This window comes from Sorex fumeus, unplaced genomic scaffold (assembly GCF_029834395.1).
Source record: "Sorex fumeus unplaced genomic scaffold, SorFum_2.1 ptg000248l, whole genome shotgun sequence".
Classification (NCBI taxonomy): Eukaryota; Metazoa; Chordata; class Mammalia; order Eulipotyphla; family Soricidae; genus Sorex; species Sorex fumeus.
The window spans coordinates 700,248-713,871 of NW_026606305.1; the positions used below are offsets into that span (position 1 = coordinate 700,248).

Genomic DNA, 13,624 nt, shown 5'->3' on the forward strand with positions numbered 1-13,624 from the left:
GAGGCTATGACTGGCAGCATTGTATTCACTTGTAAACAGTTTACACACAAAGAAGGTTGTTGATAAGATCAGCCGAGGAACAACCTTGTCATCATTTTGAGTTGGACACGCTCCCTTCCCTTCCTCTTGTCTTGTGCTATTAGCCTGTAACTGAAGCTATTCGCTATTGCTCCTTGGGGCGGGGAGTGGAGTGGGTGACAGAATTTCCTGGAAAAGAGGGTGCTGGGTCAGCTTGATCCAGCTCAGGCGAGGGCCTTTCTGTCCCTGGCTCTGGTGTAAAGTGCACGGGGGCCTTTATGACTCTCGCTCTCCCCAGGAAGTAGGTCGGTCTGTGCATCCAGAGAGCCTCTGTCCAATCTCGCACTTTCCGTCTCCATCATGCTTGACGAAAAATCAAATTCATTTGTCTCTCTGTAAGAGGCATATTTTGCCTGCAGGGTATAATCAAGTTCATTGGCATGATTGCTGGAGGAAGCAGCAGGAAAAATGCGAACTTCTCTGATAAATAATCATCAGTATGTAAGGAGGACACTGGTATTCTAGGGACAAAGCTTGCCTTTTTTTTTCCCCATAAAGTTCCTTGCAGCTGCCATGGCAAGGGATTGCAAGCTAATCTGACCGTTGGGATGCGGCTGTTGATGGGGAGGGCCTGGGGGATTGGACACCCTGAATGGGTCTTCCTCCCTCCCTCGGCCAGTGTCACAGCTCAGGGGTTTTTGCTTGTGCTCTCAGCCAGCTTGGTGCAGAAGGATGCTGTAAATCTATCAGGTAGAGCAGCCTTCCTGCCTTATGGGATGGTCTAACCACCAGGTGGGATGTGGCAGCCAGTAGGAAAGCACCCAGCACCAGGGCCTTGGCCCTGTCTTGCCCTCCCTGGAGGCTGGGTGACTGTTGCCACTCAGTGAGTTGAACATTTCCTAACCAACACCTGCTGCTTCCGTGATGTTTCCCACGTCTCAGACAATGTCGCACATTCAAACTCAGCTGTCGAATGGGGGAACTACTGATGTCGCTGGCCTCAGCTGGACAGGCTGTAGCAGAGGCATAGGTTTACTTTGCTAAATTGGCCAATGTTTTTGATATTTTTTTTCTTTTTGGGCTGCACCCAGTGATGCACAGGGGTTACTCCTGGCCCATGCACTCAGGAATTACTCCTGGAGGTGCACGGGGGATCATATGGGATGCTGGGAATTAAACCCGGGTTGGCCATGTGCAAGGCAAATGGCCTACCTGCTGTGCTATCGCTCCAGACCCCTGTTCTTAATATTTTTGTTTTTTTGTGATAGTCCCTGGTTTATAAGAGAAAGTTTCGGAATCTTCAAGACAGAAGTGCATGTTTGTGTAGTTGCTTCATTAAAATCATTAAACAAAGTTTTCTTTTCTTCCTTTTTTTTTTTATACTTTCCATCCCACCGCAGGTATTCTTTGACCTCATGAGAGAAATCAGGGCCAAGAAGGTGTTGGAAAACAAAGACAAGAACGGCAAAAAAAGCAGCAAGAACAAGAAAAGTTTGAAAGAGCGATGTTGCTTACTGTGATGGCCTCTGGTGGAGGGTGACGTCTGCGCCGCTAAGGATACGGGGAGGGTCCCAGCCCAGACTGTGCCCCCCACCCTCCCCGTCTTGCTCACTCCGCTTCTCCTCTGCGGAAGAGAGCCGGGGGTCCGTGGCAGGCCGCAGAAACCAGCCCTTGGCCACTCTGCCCGGAGGCTCGGGGTTCCCTCTTGCCCACCCTCCCTCCTTTCTTCTCTCCCAAAGCTGACCAAGTATGTAGTGCTGTAGGGAGGAAATAATCAAGTGTGAGTCCAAGAGAGCGTGTGGCCACGGCTCATTCCACCTCCGTCTTACTGCACTGCCTTCTCTTGTTCTGAAATTAAAATGTCTTATTTTGCTGGGGTATTTTTTTTGATAGGGAGGAAATAAGATTCTCCTAACCCTTATCATACATACTCAGAAAAAAAATGATTAAGTTCTAATTCTAAAAAGATTTTTTTTTTTAAAAAAAGGGGTGGGTGGGTGGGGTGAGTTGCTTGTCAATACCCCCCACGGCTCTGAAGCACAGCCGAATTCGCAGTGGGTCCTGCAAGTTTCAAAGAAGCTCCTAAATTCTCATGTATGAAAATTGGAAGTGGTTTTCACCATATTTAAATATTGGCGATTTGCGTTTCTGCCTTGACTGTTCTTTTCCTTTGGCATCCTGGGTTTTGTGTCAGAGCCCTTTCTAGCGGCCGGAGAGAAGACTTGAGCAATCTGCTTTCTAACCGGCCCCTTGCAAATCCGGGATTCTCCTGACTCGCTCCTCTCCTGTGGCACCGCAGGCTACCCCGAGCCGCTCCCGTCGGCTCTCCTCTTCCTTCCAGGGCAACGTGAGTTCTGCTGATGAATGTCATGAGTTAACAATGACTTCAAAGACGCCAAAGCCCAAGCCTGTGCCAGACACTCTGCTACCTCTTACAGAATCACTCAGTCACATTCTAGCTGTAAAATTAGAAGCGGGGAAAGATCGGGTAAACTATTGCTCTTTTACCTCTTGAGAATCGGCTGCTATTTCTAACATTTTTTTTTTCCTGAGACAGCCAAATAAAAAAGTATTTTTTATGGATGAGCTATTGTATACCATTCCTGTATCAGTACTCGACAGTCAGCAATCAGAGCATTTTATTCATGATAGGAGCAATAGTATCAAAACCCAGTATTCAGCATATTTCCCCCCATTTTTCAGAAGTGACATTTCATATATTGGTGCCAAAAGTGTATTGGGGTGGGGAGAGTGGGAACTTTTCGAATTCCTGGTTATTGCTGAAGCTGTTCAAATTATGGTTTGACTGGAAATCAATCTTGTATTACCTCCCAAGGAATCATGGGCTTTTTTGAATAAAAAAAAAAGCAGAGAAACACGTGTTTTCCAGGATTTCATACTTTTTATTTCATCCTTCTGCCATCTGTGTGAAGTGCAGGTATTAAAGAAGTAGAGAATAAGTTTTTCATTCTTGTTCTTGTTATCTAACGAGAGTATGCAGTATCTACTTAACTTAATTTCGATCCTTTGAATTGCACTGTGGGAAATAATGTTAAGTATAAAAAAGCATCTTTAATTCAAATCTGTTCTTTGTGAAATATGACTGCTTTTAAAATTTAAAAAGTTGAAGGTAACCAGGTAATCTCACTCTTGAATTTGGGGATTTTCTTTTTTGGGGGGGGGGATTCCTAGCTCAGTCGACAGCGTGGTTCTAGGGGTCAAACCCAGGCCTCCTGCATGTTAAGGAATCAGCCCTCTGTGTTCTTTCTCGAACACCCTGAACTTTCAAAAACAAACTCTTAATTTTTATCTCAGCTTGCCACTTGCTATGACTCTGGCTGTCAGTAGGTAGATTCGGCATATTTATAGAGAATGAGTTATTTCATGCTATGGAAAGTGATCTTGGTAGCAAGCAAAAAATGGATCTTCCTAACAAAATGATTAATGTACATGAGCCCTTAGAACTTTGAAATGTGGCTCCTTGCTGAATGATCAGATGCGATGTCTGTGACCTAGCTTTCATTTTGTAAAAATACTCATTCTAGAAATCACTGCAGACCCACATGGTCAGGCTCAGCTCTCGGTGACTGGGATTGTGATGTTGAACAAAATAGGAAAGGTCTCTGTTCTCGTGGAACTTTGCTTTCTCTCGTGTGGACAAAGACAAATGGAAATAAGGGTGAGTACATTCTTGGATGAAAATAAAGCTGAGTAACAGAAAGTATTTTGGCAAGACTCAGAGAAGTCACTGATTTCAGTTGGGCGTCCAACAAGCTTCTCCAGAACTCATCATTTATGTGAGACTGGCCGGAGGGAGCTGCCTGGGCGGGTGTGGCGAGCTCTCCAGGCCAGGGTCCAAAGGCTCTGGGCGACTCTAGAAAAGGCCCCTGGGACCAACAGTGGGCTGAGGCAGGAGGAGGGAGGGCAAAGTAACAGAAAAAGATGCATAGACTATTTCATCAAATCTGACATGATTGCTTATAAGGCATCACTGTAACTTATGGACCACCAAGAAAAGAAATTCAATTGAGTGACTTCATTCTGATTAAAATGACATAAAATTTGTGTGGGGGGGGATGTTTTAGATTAGGAGGATTGTATAGAGATCCAAATTAATCTAGGTAACTGAAGTACAAGATTTCCCTCTGTCTAGAAGCTATCTTATAATAAATACCACAGAAGCTGATACTAAGTCTTGACAGTGGAGAAGTACTACCATATATAGTTCAATTATAGTGCTCAACTGGACTAACGAATTAAAAAAATTAAATAAAATTTAAAATCACAAATGTAACTATATGTGCTTTAAAGTTCTAATGGTCCAGCAGTGCTTGTAATGAACGGTCTTTGGTCAACTCTTGTCCTGTTCCTCAAAGTTAGGTTTAACCATTTCTGTTCTCAGATCATTCCCTGGGAACTGCTGCATTGCCAAATTCACTTTTTTTAATTTTTAATTTTTTAAAAAATTTAATTTAATTGTAGGAGTACTGCTGTTTGGCCATTGATTAAGCTGATTGGGCATGAACTCTACGTTACTTTTTTTTTGTGTATTGCCATGAGATAGGTTACAAAGCTTTCATGTTTGAAATTCAGCCATACAATGATGGAACACCCATCCCTCCACCAGTGCACATTTTCCACCACCCACATCGCAGTCCTCACCCTTCCTCTATGTCAATTTCCCTAATACTCTCTCTCTAATTTGGGCCATTATGTTTTGCTCGAAATTTCCCACCACCATTCAAGCCTACTTGCCAGAAGCAGATGCTAGATAATTTGTTTTCCATTGCTCATTTTGAGTATCATGAGAGCTCACATGGCTACGATTGTAAATGCAAATTTCTAGATTGTAAATGATTGGGTTCCAGAGACGTCTCTGTATAGCGCTAATACATTTTGGGATTCAACTGGGAGTCTGGGCCCGCACTGTTGGTGCACTAAGATGGAACCCAGCAGCAAATTGTGGGCATGACAGCCAGTCTGCTGGGCGGGTGGGGACCCGGGAAGGGGCAGCCCAGGTCCTCTGCCACCATGCGGCCTGGCGATTCAGTCCTGGAACCCACATGCCTGGATCTTGCTTGTGGAAGCTCTTGAAATCCACTTCCTAAGTCATTGTATCTTGACTTCTGGTCTCGGACATTCCCAGTAATGACTTGCTGTGGTCAATGAAAATCTAACTCACTTGTTCCCCTCACCCTGGTCCCCATTTCTTGGCCATAAAATCACTGCTTTATTTTCTCTTGGTGACTGTTACTCCTTTTATTGCTTTTTAAAATCTTATTTTAAAAATTTAATCAATTTTTATTTTTCAGAATGTAGGTTGGTAGGATCCATCGGTGCTTCTTTACCAGCAGCAGGAATATCACCTCCTTGTTATTTTCTGCTCTTAAAGACTGAGCTCTTAAGGGTTGACTCCCTCTTAATGAGGCCTTTTTCCTTAGGAGCTCCTGAGGGCTGCCCTGGCCTGCAAACACAGGGTAATAAGATTTCCATTATAATCAAAACATCCTCCCAGCTTGTTATATATGTCATACAAGACCAGGACTTTGAGCTTGTCCCCAACTTCTCCTTGGGGTCACTTCTCTGTGGCTTCACCCCACGTTTGTTTGCTGGGTCTTTGTCTTTCTTGGCTAACTTTCTGTCATCTCTGTCCTTCGAGAGGCATCACGAAGTTGTTGTGTTTTATTTGCCCAGCATTTGACACTCAGCACTCAGGAAGGTAACAAGGGTATTACCACTCCTCGTCCTTTGTCTTGACTCTCTCCATCTCCTGGCTTTTGTCAGCTCTGCTCTCTCTTGTGAACTCCTTTTCCTTCCACACAAAGGAGAGAGAAGACGTACATTCTCTACTGAGGCCATCATCCAAGCTGTCTTGCAGTAGAATAGATTAATTCTAAATGCTGGAGACCTGCTTGATTTGATGATGGACTGACATGACTGGCTATGGGCTGAGCCAACCACGTGTGGTGATTGTATCCTGCACTCTAGGGGACTTGCTGGCGTCCTGTCAAGTAGATTCTTCCAGATGCAGCCTGAATTTCAGTGCATTTTAGCTCATGTCATCGTTGGACTGTTTCCTAGCCCATGTTTCCCTTCTCCTTCCTCCTCCCATCCTCCCATATTTCCCTTGGAGCTTGAGTGCTTCTTTCTAGTTAAGAGAATAATTATGTGCTCTTTCCCCCCTGATACTACTTTCTTTCTATTGCTTGGAATCTGTTTCCATTCTTCTGAAGACATTCAACTTAGTCTGCCTTGATTGCCTGGTCTCACTGGTGCAGATTCCTTTCTGGCTCTCAACTGCTGCACTGAGGTTCATTTTTATTGCACGCAGGTTAATTCCTATTTCTTCATTTCACCTCGCTCTCTCTGTTTCAGCCTCATTTTTTTTAGAGCATCATCAGAAAGGATACAAGAGAGGTAAACTTTCAGTCTCAATATGTAGGAAAGCATTGGGAATTCATTGTTCATTGAGGTGTACATTGTACCAGTGAATTTCTAGCCTTTCATTGGTAATTTGAATTCAAATAGAATTCTGCATTCAAAGCAAGTTTCCCTCAGAACTTAGAACAACTCATTTGTTGTTCATTATAATTGATGGGGTTATTATGACCATCATTCCTTAATATAACAGAATCCTACGTGCCAGAGCGATGGCTTTCAGTAGAGATCTTCTCTCCTCCTTCCTTCGATGGCTTTCAGTAGAGATCTTCTCTCCTCCTTCCTTCTGGATCTCAAGTCTCTCAGTGAGAATTTGTTTCCATTCAATTCTAGAAATGCCTTCCTGAGATGTCTGATTCTGCTTTCCTGCTTTCTGTTCTTTGAATTCTGTGTACCAACTCCCGAACCTTCCAGATCCCTCTCTGCCTCGTTTTCTTTCATGTTCCATGTTTATTTTTTCTCAGATTGCTTCTCTTTCCTACCCACTTCTTTCATTGTCTGTGAGTGCCCAAGCCCTAGTATAGGTGCTCAAGATTCAGCAAGGACCACAAAAGAAAATTCTGTCCTCCTGAAGCTCATAGTAGTGAAACCAACTTTATTTTCTCATTTCTGTACACGTGTGTGGAAACAAAAGCTTTCTTAGAGTTAATTTTTCCTGTTCTATAGCAACTGTATTTGACCTTATGGAGATAATATGATGACTTTCTAAGGCTATTAGAACTTTTTTCCATACTATTTTTTATTTATTTTTCTTTTCAGACCACACCTGGCAATGCACAGGGGTTACTCCTGGCTCTGCACTCAGGAATTACTCCTGGTGGTGCTCACGGGACCATATGGGGTGCTGGGAATCAAATCCGGGTCAGGTGCATGCAAGGCAAACAGCCTACCTGCTGTACTGTCACTCCAGCCCCATTTCCATATTATTTTTCAGTTTAAAAAAATTGTATTTGTGTCTGCTGGGTGTGAGAGTAGGGGGCTAGAATCCTGGTTTCCTGCATGCAAACCTGCACTCAGCCTGTGGAACTATCTCCTACCATCAACTTTAAAGTGAGAGTTTATGGGTTTTCCCTAAGTCCATTTTTTTTTTTGCTTTTTGGGTCACACCTGGTGATGCACAGGGGTTCCTCCTGGCTCTGCACTCAGGAATTACCACTGGTGGTGCTCAGGGGACCATATGGGATGCTGGGAATCGAACCCAGGTCGGCCACGTGCAAGGCAAACGCCCTACCCACTGTGCTACAGCTCCAGCCCCACCTAAGTCCATTTTGATTGTTTTCATATACGTTCTTCTTGTAACTGCATTACCTGCTGTATGTCATAGTACTAGCTTGTGCATCTTATCTTTTCTCTCTGCTCTTCCCTCTGTTGGTGTTCCATTTGCAGTGACCAGGATCATACTGTGTTTCACATTCAGCTCCAGACTGGCTGTGCTCATGCTTCTCCTGGTTGCAGTGCTCACTGGGAGTGCAGCTCTACTGTGGTGCTCGCCCTTGTTCTTACTGGGGCATGCACTCCTGTCTACAGTGCTCAGACATCTGGTTTTCATTTAGTTGCATTGCTTGCACCATACCAGGCTGTGGAATTTCCAGGCCTGATGGTAGCACGGGGGGTCACAGACAACAGATTGGCCAGGATCATGCTTGGTGCATGAGGGTGGCACTGGACCTTAAACTCACGGCCTTACAAGTTACAGGGTAGCTGCTCTCTTGCCTTTTTAAAAAGGTTGCTGACTTTGACTATTTCCTTGTCTAGAAACCTGGTCGTGGGCTGGAGATAGTACAGTGAGTTGGGCATTTGCCTTGCATGTTGCAGACCTGGGTTGGATCACAACCTCCCCTACGGTTCTCTGAGCACCGTCAGGAGTAATTCCTGAGTGCAGAGCCAAGAGTAACCTCTGAGCACCGCTGTGTGTTGCCCAGATCTGCCCTTCATTCCCAAAGAAATCTGTTAGCTTGCCTGTGCTATTCATCACTTGATAAATTATTAGGTCTTAGAAGATGCTGTTAGCCAGTTAGAGGTAGTCAGTTGGAGTCCTTGCAGGAATAGTGTTTTTTGTTGTGTGGGTGCTCCTAAGGAGTGCTCCGGTGGCCCAGCTGGCCAATTTTCGCTAACCAGGCTAGTGGTTCTGTGGTGCTACCCTGGACCCGTGGGTTCAGGGATTACCAGGTCCCCTTGGCAGTGCTCTGGGGCCTCCAGGGCCACGTCTTTCTCCAGTGTACCACTTGCTCCTCCAAGGTCCCCAACACCCTTCCAACCTCCAGCCCCCACCCCATTGTGTTGCCTTTGTCCCTTTGTCGCTATCTTGTTGTGACTCTTAAAAGTTCTTACTTAAAAGAGATATCATTCTTATGTGGCCCTTTTCCCTCTGGCTGACTTCACTCAGCATATCTTCTGGTCTGATCTGTGTTAATTGATTTTGTTATTTCTTTTTTAAAAAAAAAAGTTATTAAAGCACTGTGATTTACAAAGTTATTCATAGTTGGGTTTTAGACAATGTTCCATCACTGATCCAGCCACTGATGTCGACTTCCTTGTACCACTGTTCCCAAGTTCCTCTCCTAACCCCCTATCCCCAGTCTGCCTTCTAGACAGGCACCTATTTAATTTCAGTTCTTAAAGTTTGGGCCTCATGATTGCAGTGTTGCTGGCTCTGTGGTCTGGATATTTAGCTCTATCATTCCTTAACACCACCTGTGTACCTAAATTCCCTTTGGTCCCTGCCCTGTTGCTTCTCATCTATCTCTTCTCCCCTTCCCCGCTCTGTTTCTTTCCTTCTCCTCTCTCTACTCTGGGCCCAAGGGTGATCTAGACATTCCCTCCTTAAACCATTACACTTCCTCATCCATTTATTCTAAATATCTCATAAAAGTGATTTCATCCTGTGTTCATTCTCCTTCCTCTGACTTACTTCATTTAACATGATATCTTCCAGTTCCATCCATGTTGCTGTGAATTGCATGATTTCATCATTCCTAACTGTGTAGTATTCTGTTGTGTATTTATACCACATCTTCATGATCCACTGATCTATTGTTGGACATCTAGGTTGATAACAAATTTACCTGTTGTACTGAGTGCTACACCAAATAGTGGCATGCTTGTGTCCTTTTGAATTAATGTTTTCCTGTCCTAGAAATCGATACCCAAAAGTGGAATTGCTGGGTCATAGAGCAGCTCAATTTTAAGTTTACTGAGAACCTTCATGCTGTTTTCCTTAGGGGTTGAGCCAGACAACGTTCCCACCAGCAGTGGATGGGAGTTCCTTTTGCAGGACTTTCCTGCTAACACAGATTGTTCCCAGTATTTTGATACGTGCCATTCTCACTGGTGTGAGATGGTATCTCATTGTCGACCTGATTTGGATTTCCCAAATAATAAGTGATGAACATTTTTTCATGTGCCTGTTATCCATTAGTCTTACTCAGAGAAGTCCCTGTTCATGTATGTCTCCCCATTTTTTGATGGAGTTTTTGGATTTTTTGTTGTTGTTCTTTGAGAGTACTTTATATGTCCTGTATAGCAACCCTTTATCTGATGTGCCGACTACAAACATTTTTTCTCACTAAGGTAACTGTCTTTTGCCATGCAGAAACTCTTTAATTTGATGTACTCCCGTTTCTTTATTTTTGATTGTGTCCATTGCTGGTATTCTACCTATATTTTCCTCAGTGTATTTTACAGATTTGGGTCTGATCTCAGGGTCTTTGTTCCACTTTGAATTGACTTTTGTGTGAAGTGTGAGTTAGGCTTTATTTCCATTCTCTGCTCATCAAGACCTGCCTCAGGAGACAGGAGCTAGAAAACCCATCAGTTGTAAGAAGAGAAAAGCGAACCGTACCTTATGTAAACTGAGTGGCACTGTGGTTTCCTTTGCCCAGATTGAGGAGATATCCATGTCACCGGGCCTCTGTCACAATAAACCCAAGGGAGAAATGTTAAAAAAAAAAAAGTGTGAGATAGGGATCTAGCTTTTTTTTTTTTATGTAGGAGTACTGCTATTTATTCAGCCACCGATTAGCTGATTGAATTGGGCATGAACTCCACCGTACTTTTTTTTTTTCATTTTTTATAATTTTATTTATTGAATCACCATGAGATCAGTTACAAAGCTTTTGGGTCTAAGTCTCAGTCATACAAGGAAACACCTGTACCTTCACCAGTGCCCATTCTCCACCCCCAACAACCCCAGTGTACCCCCATCCCACACCCTCCCCCTTTCTGTGGGGCAGATGATTTCCACATTACTCTCTCTCTACTTTGATCACATTCAATATTTTGACACCACACCCACCATTATTATTTGAGATTTTACCCCAACACTCAGATCTGCTGAAAAGGCAACAATAGACAATTTGTTTTCTATTGCTGGTTATAAATAACATATGATGTCGCGTGACTGCAGTAGTGGCCGCAGGATTTTGAAATTCCAAAATTTTAACACTTAAATCTGGAGGGATTTCTGCCAAAACCTGCTGGGTTCCAAGATTTGCTCCTGTGTCTCTGGGATCATGGCCGTTAAGCAGCTTGATCAGGATCCAGAAAGGCCGTTCATGTGCAGTGACTCAGGGTTTCCTTGGGACAGGGAGGAAAGGGCCGGCTCTACCCCCATCCCACGAGGCCCCACACGTCTCGTCACTTGTCCAGTGGCCTCTGGAGGATGATGGCCACTGAGCTGCCTAGGGGAAGCAGGCGGAGGGACAACACCCTTTCCCCCCTGGGTGGCCCAGCGACAGTAACCTACTGCGGGGCCCAAACGCATTTCTGCCAAAAGCCACTGGGTTTTGAGATTTGTTTCTGAATCTCTTGGATCATGGCCATTAAGCAGCTTGATCAGGAGCCAGAGAGGCCGTTCGTGGGCGATGACTTGGGGTTCATGGGCGATGACTTGGGGTCTCGTTGGGGTGAGGAGGACAGGCCCGGCTCCACCTCCATCCCGTGAGGCCCAACATGTCACTGCGGGTCCAAGCCTGACTGTCCAATGGCCTCTGGAGGATGATGTCTACCGAGCCGCCATGGGGAGCAGGCAAAGTGACAACACCCTTTCCCCCCTGTGGTGGCCTGGCGACAGCAACCTACTGCAGGGTCTGGACGCATTTCTGCCAAAAGCCTCTGGGTTTCGAGATTTGTTTCTGAGTCTCTGGGATCATGGCCGTCAAATAGCTTGATCAGGAGCCAGAGAGGCTGTTCATGGTCGATGACTTGGGGTCTCATTGGGGTAAGGAGGAAAGGACCGACTCCACCCCCATCCCATGAGGCCCTGCATGTCTCGTCACTGCGGGCCCAAACCTGACTGTCCAGTAGTCTCTGGAGGATGTCGACCATCGGGCCGCCAGGGGGAACAGGCCAAGGCATGAAACCTATTCCCATCTGGGTTGGCCCAGCACTGGTAACCTACTGCAGGGACTGGACGCATTTCTGCCAAAAGCCACTGGCTTTCGAGATTCGTTTCTGAGTCTCTGGGATCATGGCCATTAAGCAGTTCAATCAGGAACCAGAGAGGCCATGCCTCCAATTATATAGCTGAGCCGGAGGTGGTTTGTGGGTATGTTTCCCACATACCTAACTTTTGGCCGTTTACTTTCTTGGTAAACTTTGCCCCAAATTTTTGGGATCTGGCCAAAAGCACAGCAGCAGTTTTGGGGTATCTGGAAGTCTGAAGGCGCCATCAGGCTGCTGATGCACTCGCCTCACAGGTACAGATTGACATGCTGGCGGCACCATACCCCCAGGGATCTAGCTTTAAGTTTTTACATGTGTTTATCCAGTTTTGCCAGCACCACTTATTGAAAAGGTTGTCTTTAGTCCATTTCATGCTCTCTTGAAACTGCATTATCCATTCAAATATAGTTGGTATTAGGGTTATTTCCATATTTTGGCTACTGCACAAGTGCTACGATGAACATAGGTGTGTATATATATACTTTTGAGTGAATGTTTTGTGTTTTGGAGGAACATGCCAAGAAATGGGATGGCTGGGTCATATAGGAATACTATTCTTTTTTTTTTTTTTTAGAATTCTCCATACTTCTTTCCACAGAGGTTGAACCAAATGGCATTCTCAACAATGGATGAAGGTTCCTTTCTCACCACAGTCCCACCGTTTTCCAGACTTTTCGATACATGCCATTCTCTCTGGTGTGAGTTGATATCTCAGTATTATTTTGATTTGCATCTCCCTAATCATGAGTGATGATGAGCACTTTTTCATATGCCTATTGGCTATCTGTGTATGTTCTTTGGGGAAGTGTCTGCTTGTCTTCTCTCCCATTTTTGGATGGGGTTGTTGGATTTTTTGTTGTTGAGGATATGTGTGTGTGTGTTTGAAGCAAGGTAGGTTTTATTATTTAGAAAGATGTGAGGGGTAAAAGAGGAAGAATTACATGTTCATCAGAGAACACAGGTTTCTCTACAGTGAAAGAAACATCAAGAAGAAACAACATTCATGTTGAAGGAAGAACACGGGCGTGAAGAATAAGCCTGTTCTTGAGTTTTGTGAGTGCTTTATAGATATTGAGCCCTTTATCTGCTATTGTGAGCAAATATTTTCTCCCATTCAGCGAGTATCTTTTTGTTACAGCTTGAGTTTTGTTTGCTATGCAGAAGCTTTTTAATTGGATGTAGTCCCATTCATTCACTTTTGGTTTTGTTGTCTTTGCCTCTTTGGCCATCTCCTTCATGACCAATGTGGTCGGTTTCCCAGAGAGTTCTGCTGATGTTTTGTTTCGGTGGATTTTGTGGATTCTGGTCTAATCTTGAGATCCTTAATCCCCCTTGAGTACACTTCTCTGAATAGTGTCAGGTACGGTTCTAATTTTATGTTTTCACATGTGGCTCCTCAGTTTTCCCACCACCATTTGTCAAGGAGATTTTCTTTGTTCCATTTCACATACTTTGCTCCTTTGTCATTTAGATGAACTGTCCAGAAACCTGAGGATTTAACTCCGGATGGAGCCCCGATTCTAACAGACATTTATAAGTATGCCTTTTAAGAAATAGCTTTGGTGGTGGTATGGAATTGCTGGCAGAAAGACTTGGTCTTCATCAAAGCTATTTTTGGTTGCGGGGGACACACTGGGTGGTGCTCAGGAATACTTCCAGCTTCTTGCTTGGGGGTCACTACCAATGATCCCTGGGGGCCATATGGTACCAGAGAGCGAACCCAGGG

General features: G+C 44.5%; 1 protein-coding gene across 1 annotated transcript in view; it reads left to right on the top strand.

Moving 5' to 3' along the window:
- The window catches only part of RALB (RAS like proto-oncogene B), a 46,629-nt gene extending 44,637 nt beyond the window's left edge, over positions 1 to 1,992 (top strand). Inside the window, exon 5 of the mRNA XM_056109008.1 lies at positions 1,419 to 1,992. Within this exon, the coding sequence (XP_055964983.1) occupies positions 1,419 to 1,538 (120 nt within the window). The 3' untranslated portion in view covers positions 1,539 to 1,992. The remainder of the gene's footprint in view (positions 1 to 1,418) is intronic.
- Positions 1,993 to 13,624: the final 11,632 nt, after the last annotated feature.